Genomic DNA, 25,347 nt, shown 5'->3' on the forward strand with positions numbered 1-25,347 from the left:
AAGGGAATCAGTCAGAGTGAGAGTTAATGGCTTTAAATTACCTGATAAGCAAAGCTCTTTTCTGTTTCGGATGTGTTTTGTTTGTTTTTCTCGCGGCATTCACGCTGAAAACCAATGGCTGTCACTCACTCTTTTTGCCACTCAGTGGGCGTAACCGCAGTTGTAACGGTTGTTATGACAGCGTGAATGCCGCGAAAAACACACAAAACACTTCCAAAACGGAAAAGAGCTTTGCGATTGACTGTACAAATAGCTTTGACACAAAACCTGAGGTAAAAAAAAATTGTTGGATTTTGGGGTAAAGTCATACCGTATTGTATTGTTATATATTGTGTTGACAACTGATCAATCAAATATTTACCATCTTATATTCTGCATAATTGGGTGTTTTTAAATAAACACTGATCAAAAACTATACAAGTTTTAGGGCTGGACGATATGACGATATATATAACATTGATATAAGTGCTTACTGGGATTTAAACCTACCTATATTGTAGTTATATAAAATATTCACAGGCAGATTTGCTTTATGTATTTCCCCCGCGTCGAAATCAGGCACATATAAATGTCAGGAAACACGGTTCCTGGCTGCTTGTCAATATCCATGGATTAGGTTTATTTGACAATTTGTAAGGAACACTTTCGAGCCCAACCTTTAGTGTAATCGTTTGTTTTACTCGCGTTTTCGCAGTTTCCTCTATTAAATCCAGTCATGAAGCAGGTTCTTTTGCCACTCAGTCCAGCTGAGGGAGCGCGTTCCGGCGGGAAAGTGACGTCGATGCTTACTCTCTATTTAGGACGAATTGACTATTCGCAAAGACCCGCCCCCTTTAGTTACTGTTGCTATGTCCATAATTTTTTATGTGGAAAAATTACTAATAAAAGAGCATGAGACTACATCTTGGGTGCAGAAAGCATTTATATCCCAATACAAAATGAAAAAAAAAAAAAAAAATAGAATTGTAACAACCACCCGAATAAGAGGGCATTAAAAGTATTAAAGTATAGTGTAGGAGTTCATAAAGAATGTTTTATACATAATAAAAAGTAAAAGTAAGTTGAGTATTTGGGGTCTGTTGGACCCGCATTTGAACTTTCCTTCATTAAAAACATGGTTCCTCTCATGAGATTTTGTCACACTTTAGAAATCTGAAAATCAGGAAATTTCCACACAGAAACTAAGGCCTGGTACTAGAGCACAAATGACATTTGGAACAAACATGCACACAAATAACTGCAACAGAGAGCATTTCTATAGAATCTGGAATTATTATTGAAATAAATGTGTGACTACAATTGTTACAGAGACTCTGACAGGAGGATGTTAGTGAACCAAAACACAAGACGCAAGTGAATGTAGTGATCATGAAATGATATCAGAGTTATGGCAAGAATAGAAGTCTGAACTTAATCTCACTGATTCTTGAGAGAAGAGACAAAACATGTTTGAGATGTTAGTTTTTATTATTTCATAACACATTATTATAAACTGATATATTTGTAGACAAAGGTCTCAGCTAATGAACAGGTTTTTCTGAAAATGTTTTCTTCTAAAAATGTACTTCAGAACTTAATTTGTGTCAACTCCATCAGACACATTAAAAAGATGCTATTTTAATTTGATCATCAACAACAGTGTAAAATACACATGACAAATATACAGCAGTAGTAGTAAAGTGAGATCTGTGTGTCTCTGAGAGAAATATAAACAATAAAGCCTTACAAATAAGAGTTTTACAAATCTGACACTGAAAGAGAAGCTCAAATAATCATCAGTATTTATTATGACAAAAACACACTTGAAGAACCTTTAAAGTTCAGCGTTCTGCTTCAGATTTAAGCACTTCCTGAAAAAGATGAACATGTAAAGCCATAAATGAATCAATCTCACCAATATTAATATATGCTGAATCAGTCATCATCAATCATGTACCTGATGTGTGAATATGTGCTTGATCTCCTTCAGCTCTTCTGGATCTGATGTGATAAAGCACAAGAATGACAGTAGCCACGCCCACCAGAGCAGAGAGGACCAATCGGATCACAGCTTCAGTAGGACCACAACAGTGGACTGAGGAATAAAAACATCAAAGTGAGATCAGCTCAGTCAATAAACGCTAATATCATCAGCGCTGCCGTACCTGAACATGTGTGACAGAGTTGAGTGATGTTCAGATGTTGAGTCTGGTGGCTGATGGGATTGTTCAGCACACAGCTGTAGGTGTTTTTATCCTGATATTCCACCTCCAGAGGTAGAGAGAGACTGATGCTGAGATCAGACGCACTGATGCTGGACAATGAACTGTTTCCTTTGTACCAGGAGAGAGTCACATGACTCACATTCACCACTGAACACACCAATGAACATGATGATGATGATGATGATGAACATTGTGAAGAGTTACTGCTGATGACAGGAACAGGCAGACGAGCTGAAAACATGAGAGAATAAAGAGAAATGAGGATGAATGAAGAGATTCAAGAAACATCCAGAGGAACCAAGATGATCAAAAGTAGAGCATTTAAAACTATTGAATAGAAAGTTAAATATAAACCTGCTGTTCATGTGAAAGTAAGAGAATTAGTCATTTGAACTCATTAGTCATGATAAGATACTTCTTTAGATCTAGCTGTAATAAATAAAACATGTGAAACTGATATTTAACTCACCGTAGACAATGAGACGAATCAAAGAAGAACGAGTGGTGTAAATATCGGATGCTAGTTTGAAATTTATCAAATGAATATCATCATTGAACAACAGCAGCAAAATTGAGTTTGGATTAATTATTTAATCTTTGTGATGATTAAAATGTGAAAATAATATTTAACTCACCAGTGAGAGTTAGAAAGATAAATGCATTAAAGTTGGTCTCTAGATCATAATCTCCAGTGTGTTTCATTGTGATGTTTGTGATGGTCAGAGATCCAGTTTGATTGTCCAGCTTCAGTCTGTCTCTGAATCTCCCATCAAGAACATCATCATTTACAGTGTATCTGTCGTCCCGTTTATTGATTTCAGCTATTACAGTGTTTCTAAACCTCCACCGAATCACATAACCATCCTTTATTCCAGTAAGAACAGAGTATAGAGTGACTGAATCTCCCTCCGTCACTGACACTGAAACAGGGTTTGTCACAGATAAACAAATTATAATGGTTTATTAAATTAAATAGTTTAACATTTAAATTTGAAATAAACAATATCATAAAACAGCAAAAAGAAATAAAATGATGTATAAATTCATTTTAACTTTGTCATTAAAAAAAAATTTAAACTCACCAATTACAACAAGGTAGAAATCAAACCACTTAGAGTTGATCTGTAGTTTATAACGTCCAGCGTGTTTCATTGTGATGTTTGTGATGATCAGAGATCCAGTTTGATTGTCCAGCTTCAGTATGTCTCTGAATCTCCCATCAAGAACATCATCATTTACAGTGAATCTGTCGGCCGTTACATTGATTTCAGCTATTAAAGTGTTTCCAAACCTCCACTGAATCACATCATCATCCTTGATTTCAGTAAGATCAGAGTTTATAGTGACTGAATCTCCCTCCTTCACTGACACTGAATCATCAAACACACACATGGAGAACAAACAGAAACAGGTTCAACACAGATTAAGACACTCATTTATGAAAGTAAATAGTTTGAAATTTATAAAATGAATGTCATCATTGAACAACAGCAGCAAAATTTAGTTTGGATTAATAATTGAATCTTTGTGATGATTAAAATATAAAATGTGAAAATAATATTTAACTCACCAGTGACAACGAGATAGAAATTGTACCACTTAGAGTTGGTCTGTAGTCTATAACCTCCAGTGTGTTTCATTGTGATGTTTGTGATGGTCAGAGATCCAGTTTGATTGTCCAGCTTCAGTCTGTCTCTGAATATCCCATCAGGAACATCATCATATACAGTGAATCTGTCGGCCGTTACATTGATTTCAGCTATTAAAGTGTTTCCAAACCTCCACTGAATCACATCATCATCCTTCATTTCAGTAAGATCAGAGATTAGAGTGACTGAATCTCCCTCCTTCACTCTCTTCTCTTTAATACCAAACACTCCTGAAGAACAGAGTTTTTCACACATTAAAGCTTTAAAATCACTTGATGTTGGTTTGATAATCTTCACTGAAATACGTTTAATCATGTAAATGTGACGTGAATAATATTCTGCAGCAGCACAAAGACAAAAGATGATGAATGAAAAGAGAAATAGATTTATATATGGATCAATAACTAAAAAAGACACTTTAATGTTTAATGTCACACTAAAACTAATGCTGTTGAGTATCTGAGCTTCATATTTATAATATTTTATTGAATCAATCCATAATAACTGAGTTTAGAGCTGAATTCAAACTTGATCTGACAGTAAAATAGGCTAATAGGCATATTATCAAAATAAACGAAGATTATCATAGAATGGTCAGCTGAAGTAAGCACCTTATGAACTGGGAATAAATACAAACTGCACAAAACTACACATGTACATATTTATTTGTATTGTGATTTTTTTGCGGGTGGGACGTCCCCACCACTTTCTGCTTAACGCTGCTGCGGCCGGAGACTCTATTCGTTCCGGTGAAATCACAAAAGCGCAGACAATAATAAAGCCACCTTTGAAATACAAGTGCCAAAACAAGCTCTTTTTCTCAGTTTATTAAAGGTCAAATACACTCATAAACAATGTCACAATGCCCATCTCGGTGAGTATTAAAGTAAACACAGTTCAGGAAGAATGTGTCCGTGCGTTCGTCATGTCTTAAAGGGACAGTAGCCGAATAAACGTGCCGCTCTCTATGTTGTTAATGTTAATCAAACAACAAAAGACAAAGAAAACATCACTTACTGCTCTTGAATGATTAACTTCTGTAACTTTAATTGATTAATCTGTATTTAATATTTTCAATGAAGAATATACAGTGTTATTTTACATTTTGATTACTTTGTTCAGTGGCGTAGCAAGTCAGCCCTGGGCCCATATGCTCAACATTTTTCTCGGTTGCGGACAATATGCAGACAAAAAAAAAAAAAAAAAAAAAAAAAAAACATTTCTAGGAATTACAACAAAAGCACTACAGTATATGCGTTCCTCCATCATTTTGACTTTGCATTGCGGCTCTATTTCAAAAATGTCAAAAAACGGATTTTCAACTCTTTTGAATTCGACTGATTCGACTCTGGCTCTGTAATTTCAGAATGAGCATAGCCTCGTTTCAGATGTGATGAGTCCGAAGATTATTCCAGTTTTGAATAATTATTCTGTCACAGACATTTTTAATGGACGTGTTTTATTCCTGATAACTATTCCTTCTCTACATATTTTTCCATCAGTTTTTATGTGCATTTTAATTCATTGAATAAAGAGTATACACCCCAGTGAGTACGGGTTACATTTATTCACATTTATTACATCACAAGAAATTATATTCAATAACTTCACTGTAATACACTGTACTGTCACCAAATTCACTGCACACCTCACTGATGTCCTGATAGTTATACTACAACACTTATTTGGGGGAAATTTGTTTTTGTATCATTTTTATGATTTTTTTTTTATATGAAAAAAAATCAATAACTTGACTATTATGGAAATTATATTCAATAACTTCACTGTAATACACTGTACTGTCACCAAATTCACCGCACACATCACTGATGTCCTGATTGTTACACTACAATGCTTATTTGGGGAAAATTTATTTTTGTATCATTTTTATGATTTTTTATAATGAAAAAAAATCAATAACTTGACTATTATAGAAATTATATTCAATAACTTCACTGTAATACACTGTACTATCACGAAATTCACTGCACACCTCACTGATGTCCTGATTGTTATACTACAACACTTATTTGGGGGAAATTTATTTTTGTATCATTTTTATGATTTTGGAATATCAATCAGTAACATACTCAGTTACAAATGTAACCTTGGTTCCCTGAGATACAAGTACTGTGTATGGGGAAAGGTCTCCTTTTTCCCCGCTGCTGAAGCCTTTTTCAATAGCGCAGTGTAACTGCATGGCCATTGGTTCAAGCTTGAGAACTGAACTTTTCTTGGACACCGCAGGAGAACCAACGGACAAGTGAGATCGCCAAAGCTGTCAAACCCTTTATTATTACACTTGCAAGGAGGGAGCTAGCTCCCTAGGGAGGCATGATGGCGGAGCTCAACAGAGGCCGCCGTATCACACCGAGAGGACCCGAGCTTGTAAGGTCGGGATATCCAGGTTATAAAATCTGACAAAAGTGGACGGCGAGGACCAGCCGGCCGCCTCACAGATGTCCTTAATAGAGACTCCACTGGACCAGGCCCATGAGGAGGCCATTCCTCTCATGGAGTGGGCTCTAACTCCTATGGAGCAATCAAAGCCCATAGAGGAGTAACAGAGAGCAATAGCGTTAACTATTTAATGCAAGAGACATTGCTTTGAGACCAAAGACCCTGTGGTGCGGCCGCCAAAGCAGATAAAGAGCAGGTCAGGGAAGGGAACGACTGTGACCACTCAATGTAGGTCCTCAACGCCCTAACAGGTCAGAGTAATTCCAGCTCTCGCTCATCCAATGAAGGAGGCAGCGCTGAGAGGGAGTCGAGAGCACTTTAGGGACATAGCCATACCTAGGTTTCGAAACGACCTTGAAATCATTGGGCCCAAATTCAAGGCAAGCAGGGCTCACAGAGAGGGCCTGCAAGTCGCCAACACACTTAACCGATGCTAATGCAAGTAGTGGAGCGGTCTTGAGCGTCAGGGGCCTGAGGTCAGCTGACCGCAGCGGCTCAAAGGGGGGACCTTTGAGCGCTCTATGGACCGTGGAAAGGTCCCAGGTGGAAAAACCTACACCTTGAGCGTAGAAGGGGTCAGACCCTTATCCAGACGCTCCTGGAGAAATGACAGTATCGGGGATACGTCGCATTCAACAGGGTCTTCGTTGCGTGCCAGGCACCAGTCAACGACAACCGACCACTTCTGGGCGTAGAGGCTTCATGGATGGGGCTCTCGCCTGAGAAATGGTGTTCAGCATGTCCCCGGGGAGGTTTACAGGCTCCCATCGAGGGACCAGAGGTGCAGAGCCCAGAGTTTTGGCTGAGGGTGTCAGATCGTCCTGTTTGCCTGAGAGAGGAGGTCCCGTGTCAGGGGAATCGGCCAAAGGGCTTTCGTGGAAAGCCTGAACAGCTCTGAGGACCAAACTTGGCTCCTCCAGAGCAGGGCCACCAGGAGGACTCTGTGCTTGTCTTCCCTGATTCGCCCGATGACCTGAGGGATCAGAGCGATCGGGGGAAATGCATAAAGGAGGAGGCTGGGCCAGTCGTGGACGTAGATGGTGCATCTACGTCTTTCGAGAAATAAATTGGGCAATGAGAGTTGTCTTCTGAGGCGAAGAGGTCTACCTCTGTCTTCCCGAAAATCTCCCAGATTGTGAGAACTGTCTCGGGATGGAGCATCCACTCGTCCGAGGGGACATTGCTCCGAGATAGCAAGTCTGCTCCCAGATTTGTTCTGCCTGGTATGTGTGTCGCTTTGAGCGACTGCAACCTTGGCAATGCCCATTCCAGGAGGCGCCAGTGTGCAGAGGCGGCTGGACGAAAGGCCGCCTTGGTGATTTATGTAGGACACCACTGTCATGCTGTCTGACTGGACTAAGACGAGGCACCCTGTCAGGAAGGCCTGGAAGGAGTGAATGGCTCAAATCACTGCCAGCATCTCGAGGCAGTTGATATGGAGATGGCTCTCCTCGTGAGACCACGAGCCGAAGGCTGGTCTGCCCTCGCAAAGAGCACCCCAACCTGAGTTAGACGCATCTGTTGAGAGCACCGTCCTTCTGGACACCGCCTGTAGGGGTACTCCATGACTGAGTCAAACAGGGTTTGTCCAGGGTTTCAGAGCTGCTAGGCAGGCCTGATTGGCCATGCCGCCAAGCCTGAGGAGGGACCTGAAATTTCAACCAGTATTGCAGAGGTCGCATCCATAGAAGGCTGAGCTGCAAAACTGGGGAGACGGAAGCCATCAGCCCTAGCATCCTCTGGAAAAACTTAAGAGGGAGATAGGCTTTGTTCCTGACGGAAGCCGCAAGCTGCTGAAAAGCCAGAGCGCGCTCTGGGGAGACTACAGCCGTCATGCAGACTGAGTCGAAAAGTGCCCCCAGGAATGGGATACGTTGGCTGGGAAGCAGTGAGTGTAGCGTCCAGTCGAAAGAAGTCAGCCAGAACTGATGGTTTAGTGACTTTTTTAATGAGTTTCCTTGCAGGTCATAAACCAACGTAAGAGCTTGTTGCCACTTTCGACTGAGGCTATATTCCTAATATCTTTATCCTTTGTGGCCGTTTCACCTTCTCTTTATTGCTAGCAAACTTTTCCTTGTCCCTTTTCTTTTTCTATTAGATCCCCGCGCATCCCGTTCTTTCAAAATAAAAGCCAGTTTCTTCTAAACAGGAAGTGTCAAAATAAAAGCATTTAAAAGTATATAATCGTCATACTTTGAGGTCCTTTACAGTGAGCTCTTGGCAAAGTTGACCCTGAGTTCTAGGCACTCTAAATGGCTGAAGAGCACAGATCTGTGATGTTCTATTTCAGTTCGCGACAGTGCCAGAATGAGCCAGTCGTCGAGATAATTCAGAACCCGGATTCCCATTTGTCTCAGGGGGGAAAGCGCTGCGTTCATGCACTTCGTGAAAGTGCGGGGAGCTAGGGACAGCCTGAATGAAAGGACTGTATATTGGTAAGCCACGCCCTCAAATGCGAATCTCAAAAATCACCTGTGGTGGGGGGCTATCTGGATGTGAAAGTAAGCATCTTTCAGATCCAGTGAACATCCTGTACTTCCGTCTCATGAGGTAGAGGTTCAGGAGTCAGAGGTCTAAGATGGGTCTGAGACCGCCATCTTTCTTAGGGACGAGAAAATAACGGCTGTAGAACCCCGATTCGCTCTCTGAGGGGGAGACTATTTCTATAGCTCTCTTCCTTAGCAGAGACATCACTTTGGCTCGGAGAACATGAGCATCGTCCATGTTTACCGAGTGGGAAGCACCCCGCCGTAGCGCGGGGGCCTTCGGGCGAACTGTAGCGAGTAGCCTTGATTTATTATCCCCAGAACCCACTTTGACACTCCGGGGATGGCCTGAGGTCTCGGTCCACTTGACAAGGGGCTGAATGGCGCTGGATGATGGACCGCTGAGAGGGAGCCCGTACACCAGCGAGTGTAGAAGAGGAAGTTTGCTCTTTCTTTGAGAAGGTAAAATATTTATTGTGTTTGCCATAACAACGGCGTTTTGCATGGGCACAACAGCAGTGGACGCAGGTAGCAGAACACATCCCCCACGTCCCCCATGCCCGGGGTGGCGGGGGGATTAAACGAATGAGCTTTCGGGGTGGTCCGGCCTCTGCGGGACTTTGCCCCTTCCTCTTCTTTCCCGTTAGATCAGGAAGACTTGGGAGGTGTCGGGTCCAGCGAAATCTTTTGCCGGGGGCCCTGATGTCTTGGGAAGGAGGAGCGTCTGGCAGGACGTGCTCACTGGCGCTGTTCCTTTGAAGGTGCTGCCTGGGAGGTAGAGAAGGCAGGCTTGCTCTGCTGAGCCGGCACAGTCCTGGGGTGGCTCGAGGCAGAGGTAGAGTTGGAGAGCTGGAACGCTTGTGCAGGAAGTGTCGCATGGCCTGGGACTACTTCTGAGCTGCAGTGTAACACTCTGTAAATCCCTCTACGGCTGGCCCGAAGAGACCGGTTGGAGAGACCGGGGCATCCAAAAAGACCGTCTTGATCACCTCCTTAATCTCGGTCAAGTTGAGCCAGAGATAGCGCTTGAGCATGACCAGGCTGGCCATGGATCGTCTGATGGCCTGGGCTGTAGCTTTCGTGGCACGCAGGGCCTAATCCGTGGCGCTGCGGAGGTCGCGAAAGGCAGGTGCATCAATCCCAGACTCGTTCAGAGAGCGGAGGAGCTTCGCTTGGAACATCTGGAGGATAGCCACGGTGTGCAGCGCTGAGGCAGCTTGGCCTGCAGAAGTGTATGCTCTGCCGGCTAAAGCAGAGGTAGTCCTGCAGGGCTTAGATGGAAGGGCCCTCTTGTTTTTCCACCCCACAGCCGCGGAGGGGGGCAGAGGTGAGCCGCCACTGTTTCATCCAGGGACGGTAGATGCTTATAGCCCTTTTCCAGTGAGCCATCAACTGAAGTGAGAGCTGAGTAGTGTGCAGTATGTAAGCAGACCTAATAAGGTGGGTGCCACGACTTGGTCAGCTCATCATGGACTTCATGGACATCAAGAACGGCACAGAGCGCTGACGGGGGGCCTGGTGACGTCCCAGCAGGAACCACTCATCCAGTCTACTGCGTGTTGGCTCTTCAGGTGGGGCCAACTCGAGGTTAAGTCCAGTGACGGCAGGTGGGCGGGGTCCTCAGAATCACCGGCCCATTCCTCTGTTTCAGAGGCCCGCCAGGAGACATGGAGTCATCAAACGGCTCGACCTCAGAACCGCCGAAAGAGACAAGGTCGCTCGCTTCTCGTGGCGAGAGCTGCCGGAATGCTCTTTTAGAAAAGCGCCATTAAACCACGGAAATGTGCTCTTTTAAGCAGCACCGGATGGCAGCAGGAGAGGAGCTTCAGCAGTGGGGAAAAAGAACACCTTTCCCCAATTATTTTCATATAATTTTTTTTTTTTTTTAAATGATATGAAAAGAAATTTCCCCCAAATAAGTGTTGTAGTATAACTATCAGGACATCAGTGATGTGTGCGGTGAATTTGGTGATAGTACAGTGTATTACAGTGAAGTTATTGAATATAATTTCCATAATAGTCAAGTTATGGAATTATTTTCATATAAAAAAAATCATAAAAATAATACAAAAATATATTTCCCCCAAATAAGTGTTGTAGTATAACTATCAGGACATAAGCGATGTGTGCAGTTAATTTGGTGACAATACAGTGTATTACAGTGAAGTTATTGAATATAATTTCCATAATAGTCAAGTTATTGATTTTTTTTTCATTATGAAAAATCATAAAAATGATACAAAAACAAATTTCCCCCAAATAAGTGTTGTAGTATAACTATCAGGACATCAGTGAGGTGTGAGATGAATTTGGTGACAGTACAGTGTATTACAGTCAAGTTATTGAATATAATTTCCATAATAGTCAAGTTATGGAATTATTTTCATATAAAAAAAACAATAAAAATAATACAAAAATATATTTCCCCCAAATAAGTGTTGTAGTATAACTATCAGGACATAAGCGATGTGTGCAGTTAATTTGGTGACAATACAGTGTATTACAGTGAAGTTATTGAATATAATTTCCATAATAGTCAAGTTATTGATTTTTTTTTCATTATGAAAAATCATAAAAATTATACAAAAACAAATTTCCCCCAAATAAGTGTTGTAGTATAACTATCAGGACATAAGCGATGTGTGCAGTTAATTTGGTGACAATACAGTGTATTACAGTGAAGTTATTGAATATAATTTCTATAATAGTCAAGTTATTGATTTTTTTTTCATTATGAAAAATCATAAAAATTATACAAAAACAAATATCCCCCAAATAAGAGTTGTAGTATAACTATCAGGACATCAGTGATGTGTGCAGTGAATTTGGTGACAATACAGTGTATTACAGTGAAGTTATTGAATATAATTTCCATAATAGTCAAGTTATGGAATTATTTTCATATAAAAAAAAATCATAAAAATGATACAAAAAGAAATTTCCCCCAAATAAGTGTTGTATTATAACTATCAGGACATAAGTGATGTGTGCAGTGAATTTGGTGACAATACAGTGTATTACAGTGAAGTTATTGAATATAATTTCTATAATAGTCAAGTTAATGATTTTTTTTCATTATGAAAAATCATAAAAATTATACAAAAAGAAATTTCCCCCAAATAAGTGTTGTAGTGTAACTATCAGGACATCAGTGATGTGTGCAGTGAATTTGGTGACAGTACAGTGTATTACAGTGAAGTTATTGAATATAATTTCCATAATAGTCAAGTTATGGAATTATTTTCATATAAAAAAATCATAAAAATGATACAAAAAGAAATTTCCCCCAAATAAGTGTTGTAATATAACTATCAGGACATCAGTGATGTGTGCAGTGAATTTGGTGACAATACAGTGTATTACAGTGAAGTTATTGAATATAATTTCCATAATAGTCAAGTTATGGAATTATTTTCATATAAAAAAATCATAAAAATGATACAAAAATAAATTTCCCCCAAATAAGTGTTGTAGTATAACTATCAGGACATCAGTGATGTGTGCAGTGAATTTGGTGACAGTACAGTGTATTACAGTCAAGTTATTGAATATAATTTCCATAATAGTCAAGTTATGGAATTATTTTCATATAAAAAAATCATAAAAATGATACAAAAAGAAATTTCCCCCAAATAAGAGTTGTAGTATAACTATCAGGACATCAGTGATGTGTGCAGTGAATTGGTGACAATACAGTGTATTACAGTGAAGTTATTGAATATAATTTCCATAATAGTCAAGTTATGGAATTATTTTCATATAAAAAAAATCATAAAAATGATACAAAAAGAAATTTCCCCCAAATAAGTGTTGTATTATAACTATCAGGACATAAGTGATGTGTGCAGTGAATTTGGTGACAATACAGTGTATTACAGTGAAGTTATTGAATATAATTTCTATAATAGTCAAGTTAATGATTTTTTTTTCATTATGAAAAATCATAAAAATTATACAAAAATATATTTCCCCCAAATAAGTGTTGTAGTATAACTATCAGGACATCAGTGAGGTGTGCAGTGAATTTGTGACAATACAGTGTATTACAGTGAAGTTATTGAATATAATTTCTATAATAGTCAAGTTAATGATTTTTTTTCATTATGAAAAATCATAAAAATTATACAAAAAAAAATTTCCCCCAAATAAGTGTTGTAGTGTAACTATCAGGACATCAGTGATGTGTGCAGTGAATTTGGTGACAATACAGTGTATTACAGTGAAGTTATTGAATATAATTTCCATAATAGTCAAGTTATGGAATTATTTTCATATAAAAAAAATCATAAAAATGATACAAAAAGAAATTTCCCCCAAATAAGTGTTGTAGTATAACTATCAGGACATCAGTGATGTGTGCAGTGAATTTGGTGACAATACAGTGTATTACAGTGAAGTTATTGAATATAATTTCCATAATAGTCAAGTTATGGAATTATTTTCATATAAAAAAATCATAAAAATGATACAAAAATAAATTTCCCCCAAATAAGTGTTGTAGTATAACTATCAGGACATCAGTGATGTGTGCAGTGAATTTGGTGACAATACAGTGTATTACAGTGAAGTTATTGAATATAATTTCTATAATAGTCAAGTTAATGATTTTTTTTCATTATGAAAAATCATAAAAATTATACAAAAAGAAATTTCCCCCAAATAAGTGTTGTAGTATAACTATCAGGACATCAGTGATGTGTGCAGTGAATTTGGTGACAGTACAGTGTATTACAGTGAAGTTATTGAATATAATTTCCATAATAGTCAAGTTATGGAATTATTTTCATATAAAAAAATCATAAAAATGATACAAAAAGAAATTTCCCCCAAATAAGTGTTGTAGCATAACTATCAGGACATAAGTGATGTGTGCAGTGAATTTGGTGACAATACAGTGTATTACAGTGAAGTTATTGAATATAATTTCCATAATAGTCAAGTTATGATTTTTTCATATAAAAATCATAAAAATGATACAAAAATAAATTTCCCCCAAATAAGTGTTGTAGTATAACTATCAGGACATCAGTGATGTGTGCAGTGAATTTGGTGACAGTACAGTGTATTACAGTGAAGTTATTGAATATAATTTCCATAATAGTCAAGTTATGGAATTATTTTCATATAAAAAAAATCATAAAAATGATACAAAAAGAAATTTCCCCCAAATAAGTGTTGTAGTATAACTATCAGGACATCAGTGATGTGTGCAGTGAATTTGGTGACAATACAGTGTATTACAGTGAAGTTATTGAATATAATTTCCATAATAGTCAAGTTATGGAATTATTTTCATATAAAAAAAAATCATAAAAATGATACAAAAAGAAATTTCCCCCAAATAAGTGTTGTAGTATAACTATCAGGACATCAGTGATGTGTGCAGTGAATTTGGTGACAATACAGTGTATTACAGTGAAGTTATTGAATATAATTTCCATAATAGTCAAGTTATGGAATTATTTTCATATAAAAAAAATCATAAAAATGATACAAAAATATATTTCCCCCAAATAAGTGTTGTAGTATAACTATCAGGACATCAGTGATGTGTGCAGTGAATTTGGTGACAATACAGTGTATTACAGTGAAGTTATTGAATATAATTTCTATAATAGTCAAGTTATGATTTTTTTTCATTATGAAAAATCATAAAAATGATACAAAAAAAATTTCCCCCAAATAAGTGTTGTAGTGTAACTATCAGGACATCAGTGATGTGTGCAGTGAATTTGGTGACAGTACAGTGTATTACAGTGAAGTTATTGAATATAATTTCCATAATAGTCAAGTTATGGAATTATTTTCATATAAAAAAAATCATAAAAATGATACAAAAAGAAATTTCCCCCAAATAAGTGTTGTAGTATAACTATCAGGACATCAGTGATGTGTGCAGTGAATTTGGTGACAATACAGTGTATTACAGTGAAGTTATTGAATATAATTTCCATAATAGTCAAGTTATGGAATTATTTTCATATAAAAAAATCATAAAAATGATACAAAAATAAATTTCCCCCAAATAAGTGTTGTAGTATAACTATCAGGACATCAGTGATGTGTGCAGTGAATTTGGTGACAGTACAGTGTATTACAGTGAAGTTATTGAATATAATTTCCATAATAGTCAAGTTATGGAATTATTTTCATATAAAAAAAATCATAAAAATGATACAAAAAGAAATTTCCCCCAAATAAGTGTTGTAGTATAACTATCAGGACATCAGTGATGTGTGCAGTGAATTTGGTGACAATACAGTGTATTACAGTGAAGTTATTGAATATAATTTCCATAATAGTCAAGTTATGGAATTATTTTCATATAAAAAAATCATAAAAATGATACAAAAAGAAATTTCCCCCAAATAAGTGTTGTAGTATAACTATCAGGACATCAGTGATGTGTGCAGTGAATTTGGTGACAGTACAGTGTATTACAGTGAAGTTATTGAATATAATTTCTATAATAGTCAAGTTAATGATTTTTTTTCATTATGAAAAATCATAAAAATGATACAAAAAGAAATTTCCCCCAAATAAGTGTTGTAGTGTAACTATCAGGACATAAGTGATGTGTGCAGTGAATTTGGTGACAATACAGTGTATTACAGTGAAGTTATTGAATATAATTTCCATAATAGTCAAGTTATGGAATTATTTTCATATAAAAAAATCATAAAAATGATACAAAAAGAAATTTCCCCCAAATAAGTGTTGTAGTATAACTATCAGGACATCAGTGATGTGTGCAGTGAATTTGGTGACAGTACAGTGTATTACAGTGAAGTTATTGAATATAATTTCCATAATAGTCAAGTTATGGAATTATTTTCATATAAAAAAAATCATAAAAATGATACAAAAAGAAATTTCCCCCAAATAAGTGTTGTAGTATAACTATCAGGACATCAGTGATGTGTGCAGTGAATTTGGTGACAGTACAGTGTATTACAGTAAAGTTATTGACTGTTTTTGTAGTATTCGCTTTTCCGGTTTTGGACTTTGCAGACGGTCCCTTGGAATCTGTCTCTCAGTCGTCCGCACATAGAGACTAATATATTTTGTCCACCGCGGAGGAAAGCTGATTTTGAGGAAAATTGGGTTGTAGCTGCCTCTCTACATTACTACGATAGAAAAGAGGTGTTATTTGTGTAGTAACATCGTTTAGCTCAGGAGTTATTGACCCGGGAACGTCGAATCTGTGAATATGCGGCCAACTTTACTTAAGTCAACTACTTGATGATGCATACTATGTATACAGGTGGGCAAGCAGATGAGCCTAGAACACACAGAATGCAGTTTGTCATTAGGCATTGCATTTATGTTCTAGGCTTATCTGGTCACCTGTATATAGTATGCAACATCAATAAGCTGTATAAATAATTTGATCTTTTAATTCTACTATTTATTACTTTAAGGTATTTGTAGTGAATACTCTACAGTTTAGTAATTGAAATACTGCTGCAGGTGCTGTATATGGATCACAAGTGCCCAAAACGTGCATTTTACTTTCATATTTTGTTTACCTTTTTTTGAGACGCAATGTAATATTTGTTGTTTGAAACAGATGGAAAATTAACAGGCCTGTCCTGCAGTTCTATGGACCCTCCAGGTCTCTGCTCCAGTCGCCTGACTGAAAGCTATGAGTAAGAAAATAGCCTGTTGAGTAAAGAAATAAAAGAAAATCAATATAGGAATATTTGTTTTATTTCCACCCTAGCAAAGATTTACATGCATAACATACACTATCATTCATAAGTTTGGATCTGTAAGATTTTTTTTGAATGTTTTTGACATTGACATTTCACATTCACCTACTTTCCAAGGGTACATTCATTGTATTTTATCAAAAATACAATATAAACAGTAATATTTCAATTATTATCATTTAAAATCTAGTATTACAATTTGTAATTTATTCCTGAGATCAAAGCTGAATTTTCAGCATCATTACTCCAGTCTTCAGTGTCACATGATCCTTCAGAAATCATTCTAATATGCTGATTTGCTGCTCAAGGAACATTTATGATTATTATCAATGTTGAAAACAGTTGTGTTGCTTCATATTTACGTGGATTACATATCTTAACTGTCATATTTGATCAATTTAATGTGTCCCTCCTTGGATTAGTGTATTTATTAATGTACATTACATATAAATTCATGCATTGATTCATTAAAAAATAATCTTACTGACCCCAAGCTTTTAATGGGTAATGTGACATGCTACACTAAAGAACAGCTTCTTTAGTAATAAACAAGGTCAACAATACCGTGTTTCTCGATGGCAGCGCACATTTCCGCACGCGATCAGCTGATCTGGTGATCAAAATAAAAGCTCAAGGATTTATCTTTTAAAAAGAAATTAGTACAAGAGGTACACCCAACGGAGGTACACCCAACAAACTTTTACAAATTACAGTGCCAAATAATGTACATTTTCTGAACAACAATACTACAACAAAAGCTCCTTTCATGTTAGTAAAGCTGTTAACAGAAAATTAAAATGTCTTTGGACAAATATTGATTTGGGCTAAGCCCTGGATGTTTACACTGTCTGGCTCCGCCCCTGCAGATATGTATGCATCATATTTTAAAAACCAATAAATGAACAGCCTTGTTTTGGACAAGACAGATAAATGTGCAAAAAAAAAAAAAAAAAAAAAAAAAAAAAGATAATTTGTGTAACATTTTTGTACTTTGCACAGAAGCTCTGATGAAAATAGTTCCCCAGTTGAGTAGTTTTACAGGAACTGAATGATTTGGCAGAATCAGAGAGATTAAACTGTATATGTTACCCATGATGGACAACATGAATGATTATTCATTTGACACTCACCTACCAGCCAAATAAATCTATCAAACTAAAGGTGCTTAGTAAACCTCGGTCTGCGTGTGTCATGTGATGTGATGTGATGAAACGGTGGGATGGACGGTCCACTCCCACGCTTAGAGGTGGATACAGTGTTGCTATAAATAGCCGGATCATTTTATCACTGATCATATCGTCAGTTTTAGTGAATTGACTCTCAGGTTGGGAACAATGTTTGCAAAAGGAGTCATCATCCTTCTCTGCGTCCTAGGTGAGTAATGTAATGATTTCATTCACAAAAACAACTGATATTAGGATGTTGCTAATTTGTCACATGAGGATCTGCAACATATATTGATACTCTGCAACAGTCTAATTTGGTTCATAATGAAGAGTTTCATTGTTTCAGTAATTCACATTCAAGTTCTGTTTTTGTCCAGCAAAACAACATTAAACCTCATTGACTTTCATTGTATGGGCAAAACAACAAGTTAATGTGTTTCATGATAAACTTTAATCCTTGTTTTTCCTTCTTGACAAACAGTGACCATTTCTGATGGAGCAAGAAAGGTGAGTAAATAAAGACTGTAGAATTGCTTCCCTCCAGGTGCAAATAACTCAAGGTTTTTTTCTTTTTATGTGACCAGCCTAATTGCTGGAACCAGCCTATCATGTGCCCAAAAACACTTAGGCCCGTGTGTGGAACCAATGGGAGAACATACACCAATGAATGCCTTCTGTGTGCTGCGCTCAAGTGAGTTTAAACATGCATGCATTTTCAAATAAATTACTATAGGTTTAAAAATGTTTAGAGTCTGTCACTTTTAACTTTAATCTTCAATTTAATCTCACTCTTTTTTAGGGCATCAAGGACAAGGACAATCTTAATCCAGAAAGAAGGCCGGTGTTATACACATCTGCAGGAGTGACACAGGAATGGCACCATAATTCACCTTGACAGACCTTTAGTCAGCTACTCATGTCTCATTCATCATGACCTGAATGTGTAACGATTTAATCAATAAATAAATGTTGCATACTGAAGCTGTTCTCTTTAGTTCTGTTTTTCTCTATGATAAATGATAAAATAGGTGAAGATTTACTTTCCCAGGTGAAAAAGTACACTTCTATAATGTCAAATCTTCTTTAGTACTTAAGATAATCTTAACAACATGTGTGTACTCAACTGCTATTTTGAGACACTATGGGTTCAAATGTACAATAAGTGGTATCTAAATACATTTTTTAAATACAGAGATAGTATATTAAAAGCACATTTTAGTTCATATTTCATAGTGTCTCAAAATAGAGTACACTTAGATGTTATCTTAAGAAGTACTAAAAAATAATTTTTAGTATATTAAGTACAAAATTAGTGCACAAAAATAGAGCACTTTAAGTACATTTTAGAAATGTAATTTTTTTTCCACCTGTGTTGAAGGAGGCACACAAACCATCTAGACAGCAGAATATCATAAAGGGTGTGTGCGCTTTTGACACCCTGTTAGATTAATTGTCAGGTTGACTATATCTGCAGCCTCAAATCTATCAGTCATCAGTTGGAAACAGGTGCCTCGGGAGTGTGATCAAGCAGACACTGAGACAGTACCATAGTACCATAACATCCTCAAGTTTAAGGAAGAAGGGTCATACTTATACACAAGATAAAGCAGAATCACATCACGATGTCCAGCCCATCCAATCATAGTACTCAGAGATCAACCCCTACCATATATGGCATATTAAGAAATTTAATAACGAGAGGTCAGATGTGTCCGAGGCCTAGTTCTTGTTTTGTCCAGATGTGTCCATGATGTGCAGATAACACAACAGAAAGAAGTTACACAAGGGCAGTCTGACACAAGAATAGTCAAAAGTGGAACCTAAGAAATAAGAAAATATGAACACACCCAGTACAGGAAACACACAGAAACCACTAAAAACTTCAAGTGTGTTCCATTTGACTGTAAGTGCCCTGCGAAGTGGACTTCACAGGAGATTCTTCCATCTAAAGTGAGATTCCAGTCTGAAGGGAGAGATCTCCCTGAAGGACACTGCAAACAGCACAGGGAATAAGGGAGCATGGATACATCACTTCACAGCACATCTCTCCTGTACTTAATAAGTTTGAATAAAATAAAGGCGGTGAAAATGACTTGAGGCTCTGGCATTATTATTGATTTTTATTAATCCCACATGTGGTTTATATGCGGCTGTTCAAAGTGTGTGTAACACTTCAATGTACAGTGTCCTTGTTACACATTACATGTAGTTACTATAGTAATTACTATAAATGTATAAATTTAACAATACTTTATATTATATTCATTTACAGAGGTATTTTATATTATCAAACCTAAAAAATCACCCATGCACGACTATGTTTGATGACTTTTCAGGGTGTTCAAATGAACTCATTTTGTCAAATGAAGTGAACTTCAGTGAACACTGGAGAGACCCTGTTAGTCAGAGCGCAGCTGTTTTAGAGATATTTTAGATGTTTCAGATACACTACTGTTAAACTATGTTGATTTTATAAAGTTTCCAGTTGTCTTGTAAGAGGTTGAGATATTTCAGATGGAGTGGATGTGATGTGATTCAAATACACGAGTTATCACTTACTGTAAGCCAGGGGCGGCGCTAGGGGTGGGCTAAGGGGGCTGGAGCCACTTTCAGGTTTGAGGTTTCTTAACAGTGCTCTCAAAATATCATTTTTCTTAACGTATCTCTCTATTAAAATATGTTAAACAGTTCAATATCGCTTTTCTACAGTATTCATTATAGGCATCCATACACCGGCAGCGCTTTCTCTCTCTTCTCTCCAACAGCGCGTTCACGCACACCGCAGCTGAACACAGACACGCCTCCTGTCACTCACTCAGAGCAGCGGCAGGCCTCGAGACTCTCGTTCGGTCCGGTTGAAGGGTTTTTGTTATGATATGAACAGCTGATATGACAACTTCAGCACATTTGTCAGCTAAATGTAGCACGCCTGCCGTCCGACTGACAGTGCTGCAGTAAATTTTTTCTGTTTGGACAAACAATGAGTCAGACAAGGTTATGATGCTTCCAATAACAGAGTCGCTCTCGTAATGTTTATTACAAAAATTCAAATATATAAATGTATATTTCACAATGTTTTGTCACCTTACATGTGACTCTATTTAAACCAAACACCAATAAACATGTTTCATTATCCTCGTAAGCATCTTTTGTCTTATGCTCAGGTGGTATCCCTCAGGTAACTCAAAACTCCTTTCCATAAACATACATCACATATCACCCTCTCTGTTGTATGTTCAACTGTGTACTACTAACCACTGCAAAACTGAATATTCGAGCAAACCACTGGTTATATAAACAAAACTAATCTACTGGATACAGCAGTTTAATTATAATTTTTTCCAAAATAAGTAAAACATTTTATCTTATACAAATATCAACCGTATATAACTATATAATGTTCAAAAACTACAAATATATAATATTCAAGGATTATATATACAAATATACCTCTGATGATTTATCCATACACAACTCTATATACTATAAACACTATAAACACAACAAACATGACATTACTACGGGTATTCAGCGTGTTGGAGCCTTTAACCATTCAGATTTTATTATATCCATACTAGTCCTGACGTGGGACTCTCGCGAATGAAACACAAAATTGAACAAAGAAACAGCATTGACTTGTACCTGGACATTAAAGAGGGCTCAAACATCTTTATAGTTGTGATATAAAGTCTCAGTCTACATTGTGTTTTAGGATGCCAGACAATTATTAATAAAATTTTAATACTTAATCACTGTATTTTGCTGTTTTATAAAGGCACAAAGCCATATCACAGTTTCGATTTCAGTTCGTTGGTAAAATACAACTTAGAGATTTTGTATGTTTTACATTTTCGGTTTATGATGAAACGGTGGCGGCGGCACAGGGTCATTGGGAAACACTGAATGAATGTTTAGCTGACAAATGTGCTAAAGTTGTCATATATCAGCTGTTCATATCATAACAAAAACCCTTCAACCGGACCGAACGAGAGTCTCGAGGCCTGCCGCTGCTCTGAGTGAGTGACAGGAGGCGTGTCTGTGTTCAGCTGCGGTGTGCGTGAACGCGCCTTTGGACAGAACAGAGAGAAAGCGCTGCCGGTGTATGGATGCCTATGATGAATACTGTAGAAAAACAATATTGAACTGTTTAACATATTTTAATTTGCATACTGTATGGCAGGGGCGGAGCCAGACAGTGTAAACATCCGGGGCTTAGCCCAAATCAATATTTGTCCAAAGACATTTTAATTTTCTGTTAACAGCTTTACTGACATGAAAGGAGCTTTTGTTGTAGTATTGTTGCTCAGAAAATGTACATTATTTGGCACTGTAATTTGTAATAGTTTGTTGGGTGTACCTCCTCTAGGGGGTTTAAATGCATCAATCTGGTGCACTTTGAGAGCTCAAAACTTAAGAGCTTAAGAAATTTTGAACAAAATTGAACAAAGAAACAGCATTGACTCGTACCTGGACATTAAAGAGGGCTCAAACATCTTTATAGTTGTGATATAAAGTCTCAGTCTACATTGTGTTTTAGGATGCCAAACAATTATTAATAAAATAATAATATAATAATGTTTTAATATTATAGAATTATTCATGACAGTAATTTCCATATATTGTAACAAATGCACTCTAAAATAAAGGACAATATTTATTAGTTACTAACTTTACACAACAGTATAGGGAAATTACAACACTTTTGTACTAATTTCTTTTTAAAAGATAAATCCTTGAGCTTTTATTTTGATCACCAGATCAGCCGATCGCGTGCGTAAATGTGTGCTGCCATCGAGAAACACGGTATTGTTGACCTTGTTTATTACTACAGAAGCTGTTCTTTAGTGTAGCATGTCACATTACCCATCAAAAGCTTGGGGTCAGTAAGATTATTTTAATGAATCAATGCATGAAATTATATGTAATGTACATTAATAAATACACTAATCCAAGGAGGGACACATTAAATTGGTCAAATATGACAGTTAAGATATGTAATCCACGTAAATATGAAGCAACACAACTGTTTTCAACATTGATAATAATCATAAATGTTCCTTGAGCAGCAAATCATCATATTAGAATGATTTCTGAAGGATCATGTGACACTGAAGACTGGAGTAATGATGCTGAAAATTCAGCTTTAATCACAGGAATAAATTACAAATTGTAATACTAGATTTTAAATGATAATAATTGAAATATTACTGTTTATATTATATTTTTGATAAAATACAATGAATGTACCCTTGGAAAGTAAGTGAATGTGAAATGTCAATGTCAATGTCAAAAACATTAAAAAAAAATCTTACAGATCCAAACTTATGAATGATAGTGTATGTTATGCATGTAAATCTTTGCTAGGGTGGAAATAAAACAAATATTCCTATATTGATTTTCTTTTATTTCTTTACTCGACAGACTATTTTCTTACTCATAGCTTTCAGTCAGGCGACTGGAGCAGAAACCTGGAGGGCAAAACATCCATAGAACTGCAGGACAGGCCTGTTAATTTTCCATCTGTTTCAAACAACAAATATTACATTGCGTCTCAAAAAAAGGAAAACAAAATATGAAAGTAAAATGCACGTTTTGGGCACTTGTTATTCATATACAACACCTGCAGCAGTATTTCAATCACTAAACTGTAGAGTATTCACTACAAATACCTTAAAGTAATAAAATAGTAGAATTAAAAGATCAAATTATTTATACAGCTTATTGATGTTGCATACTATATACAGGTGAGCAGATAAGCCTAGAACATAAATGCAATGCCTAATGACAAACTGCATTCTGTGTGTTCTAGGCTCATCTGCTTGCCCGCCTGTATACATAGTATGCATCATCAATAAGTTGTATATTGAATTTGGCCTTGTTTTACCCTCAAGGTGGGTGTTCCTATAAAAACTAGCAATGAAGGTAAATAAATCTATTAATAAATCTATTCAATTTAATATTAAAGATTAAGTAACACTTTCAGAATGTTTTCATTTGTGGAATTCATCTCAGATCAGTGCAGCTGTAATTCCTGATGCATGGATGCATTAGATAAGGTAAGTACTGTATGAAAGTGTTGTTAGATACAAATCTCTCTCTCTCTCTCTCTCTCTCTTTTATTTTTATTTTTTAGGCAATATCAACACCATACAACAGGCCCTGCTCTCCTCAACAAGAACAAGTCAGAATTTATCTAAAAAGATTTTTATTTAATTTATTTTTTTTACTGTGAGCTATAATTTTGTTATCTTTTGTCTATAACAGCAGATAGTAGTTTTATTAACAATATGATTCTGCATACTATTTTCAGCACCCGAGCCATCACGGACATGGAAAGGTCTGGATTTTTTGGCAAGTATAAATAGATACACAGATTTACACAATACATTATATATCAAAAATGGTCATAATTTACCAATCCTGTATGTCATTGATCCAGAGATGCTACGGAGAAACTATACACACATTCAGTGATGCCACAGCAACATTTAGGTCATTTCTCTTTTAAGGTAATCTTTCTTTTGGTAACACTTTAAAGGGTTATTACTCATTATCATGTTGTTCCACACCCGTAAGACCTTCATTCATCTTCAGAACACAAATTAAGATATTTTTGATGAAATCCGAGGGTATCTGATCCACACATAGGCAGCAAAGTCATTGCACCTTTTGATGTCCAGAAAGGTAGTTAAACACATGGTTAAAATAGTCAGCGTGACTACAGTGGTTCAAACTTAATGTTATGAAGCGACGAGAATACTTGCACAAAAACAAAACTAAGATAACTTTATTCTACATATTGGTCTGTCCCGTCCTTCTGCTACATTGTTTATGTTCAGCGGTTCCGTGTTTAGGTCCGAACGTGGGCTCATTATTCGCCAGTAAAATTATTTTTGTTTTGTTTTGGCACACAAAAGTATTCTCATTGCTTCATAACATTAAGGTTGAACCACTGTAGTCATGTTGACTATTTTAACAATTTGTTTAACTACCTTCCTGGACCTCAAAAGGTGCAATGACAATGCTGCGTTCGTGTGGATATGTGGATCAGATACCCTAGGATTTCATCAAAAAATATCTTAGTTTGTGTTCTGAAGATGAACGAAGGTCTTACGGGATTGGGACAACATGAGGGTGAGTAATTAATGACATTATTTTCAGTTTTGGGTGAACTAACCCTTTAAAGCGCAACTCAGTAAGATTTGCGAAGCTCCCCCTACAGTTTCCTTCAGTGAATCACACTTTCGTAAATACTCCAAGCGCAGCTCTGGACTACAACGAGTACAACGCTCACCAGCGCAGTAGTTTTGCAAATACAGTACAAGAAAGAGGAGGTGGGTAATTTGCAAATACAGTACACTCGATGGAGGTGGGTAATTTTCGAAATTGTCTAATAAAGTCATAATATATACATTGTTTTTGAATTACCGTAAAGCATTTTGTCACTTTCGCGTGAACGTGAACATGAGGCGAGATTGTGTCGGGTCGATGCAGCTCAACGTGCCAGATGGGGTAAGTGCTTGCCTCAAACACACCACTTCAAGTCAATTATCGTAAGGACTTTTATGAAGGTAAAAAAAGTTACTTAGTTCTGCTTTAAAATCTCATTTGTAAGTAAGTAAGTAAGTAAAGTTTATTTATAGAGCACTTTTCACAGATACAATCACAAA

The 25,347-nt window shown here is 36.9% G+C and overlaps 2 protein-coding genes across 2 annotated transcripts; one reads left to right on the forward strand and one right to left on the reverse strand.

Annotated features, from left to right (window-relative positions):
• Positions 1-1,448: 1,448 nt before the first annotated feature.
• On the reverse strand, positions 1,449-3,477 carry LOC125251636 (SLAM family member 5-like). The gene is made up of 6 exons (XM_048164692.1): positions 3,287-3,477; positions 2,840-3,124; positions 2,674-2,724; positions 2,145-2,435; positions 1,937-2,074; positions 1,449-1,850 (listed from the first exon to the last, which is right to left on the reverse strand). Exons 1-6 carry the CDS (start codon positions 3,354-3,356, stop codon positions 1,840-1,842), a joined length of 846 nt encoding a protein of 281 aa, XP_048020649.1. The 5' UTR covers positions 3,357-3,477; the 3' UTR covers positions 1,449-1,839.
• Positions 3,478-17,766: 14,289 nt separating this feature from the next.
• LOC125251167 (serine protease inhibitor Kazal-type 1-like) lies at positions 17,767-18,658 on the forward strand. The gene is made up of 4 exons (XM_048164116.1): positions 17,767-17,885; positions 18,159-18,184; positions 18,262-18,368; positions 18,477-18,658. The coding sequence occupies exons 1-4, from the start codon at positions 17,846-17,848 to the stop codon at positions 18,541-18,543; spliced, it is 240 nt and encodes a 79-aa protein (XP_048020073.1). The 5' UTR covers positions 17,767-17,845; the 3' UTR covers positions 18,544-18,658.
• The last annotated feature ends 6,689 nt before the right edge of the window (positions 18,659-25,347 follow it).

Source organism: Megalobrama amblycephala, linkage group LG17, assembly GCF_018812025.1.
Source record: "Megalobrama amblycephala isolate DHTTF-2021 linkage group LG17, ASM1881202v1, whole genome shotgun sequence".
Lineage (NCBI taxonomy): Eukaryota > Metazoa > Chordata > Actinopteri > Cypriniformes > Xenocyprididae > Megalobrama > Megalobrama amblycephala.

Bases quoted from the DNA above. Each gene is read 5' to 3' on its own strand.
- LOC125251636 (XM_048164692.1), bottom strand. From the start codon at position 3,356: ATGAAACACGCTGGACGTTATAAACTACAGATCAACTCTAAGTGGTTT. The intron at 3,125-3,286 runs GTGAGTTTAAAT...ACCCTGTTTCAG, and splicing joins TTTCTACCTTGTTGTAATTG to TGTCAGTGACGGAGGGAGAT. The intron at 2,075-2,144 runs GTACGGCAGCGC...TTTATTCCTCAG, and splicing joins ACTCTGTCACACATGTTCAG to TCCACTGTTGTGGTCCTACT.
- LOC125251167 (XM_048164116.1), top strand. From the start codon at position 17,846: ATGTTTGCAAAAGGAGTCATCATCCTTCTCTGCGTCCTAG. The intron at 18,185-18,261 runs GTGAGTAAATAA...TTATGTGACCAG, and splicing joins TTTCTGATGGAGCAAGAAAG to CCTAATTGCTGGAACCAGCC. The intron at 18,369-18,476 runs GTGAGTTTAAAC...ACTCTTTTTTAG, and splicing joins CTTCTGTGTGCTGCGCTCAA to GGCATCAAGGACAAGGACAA.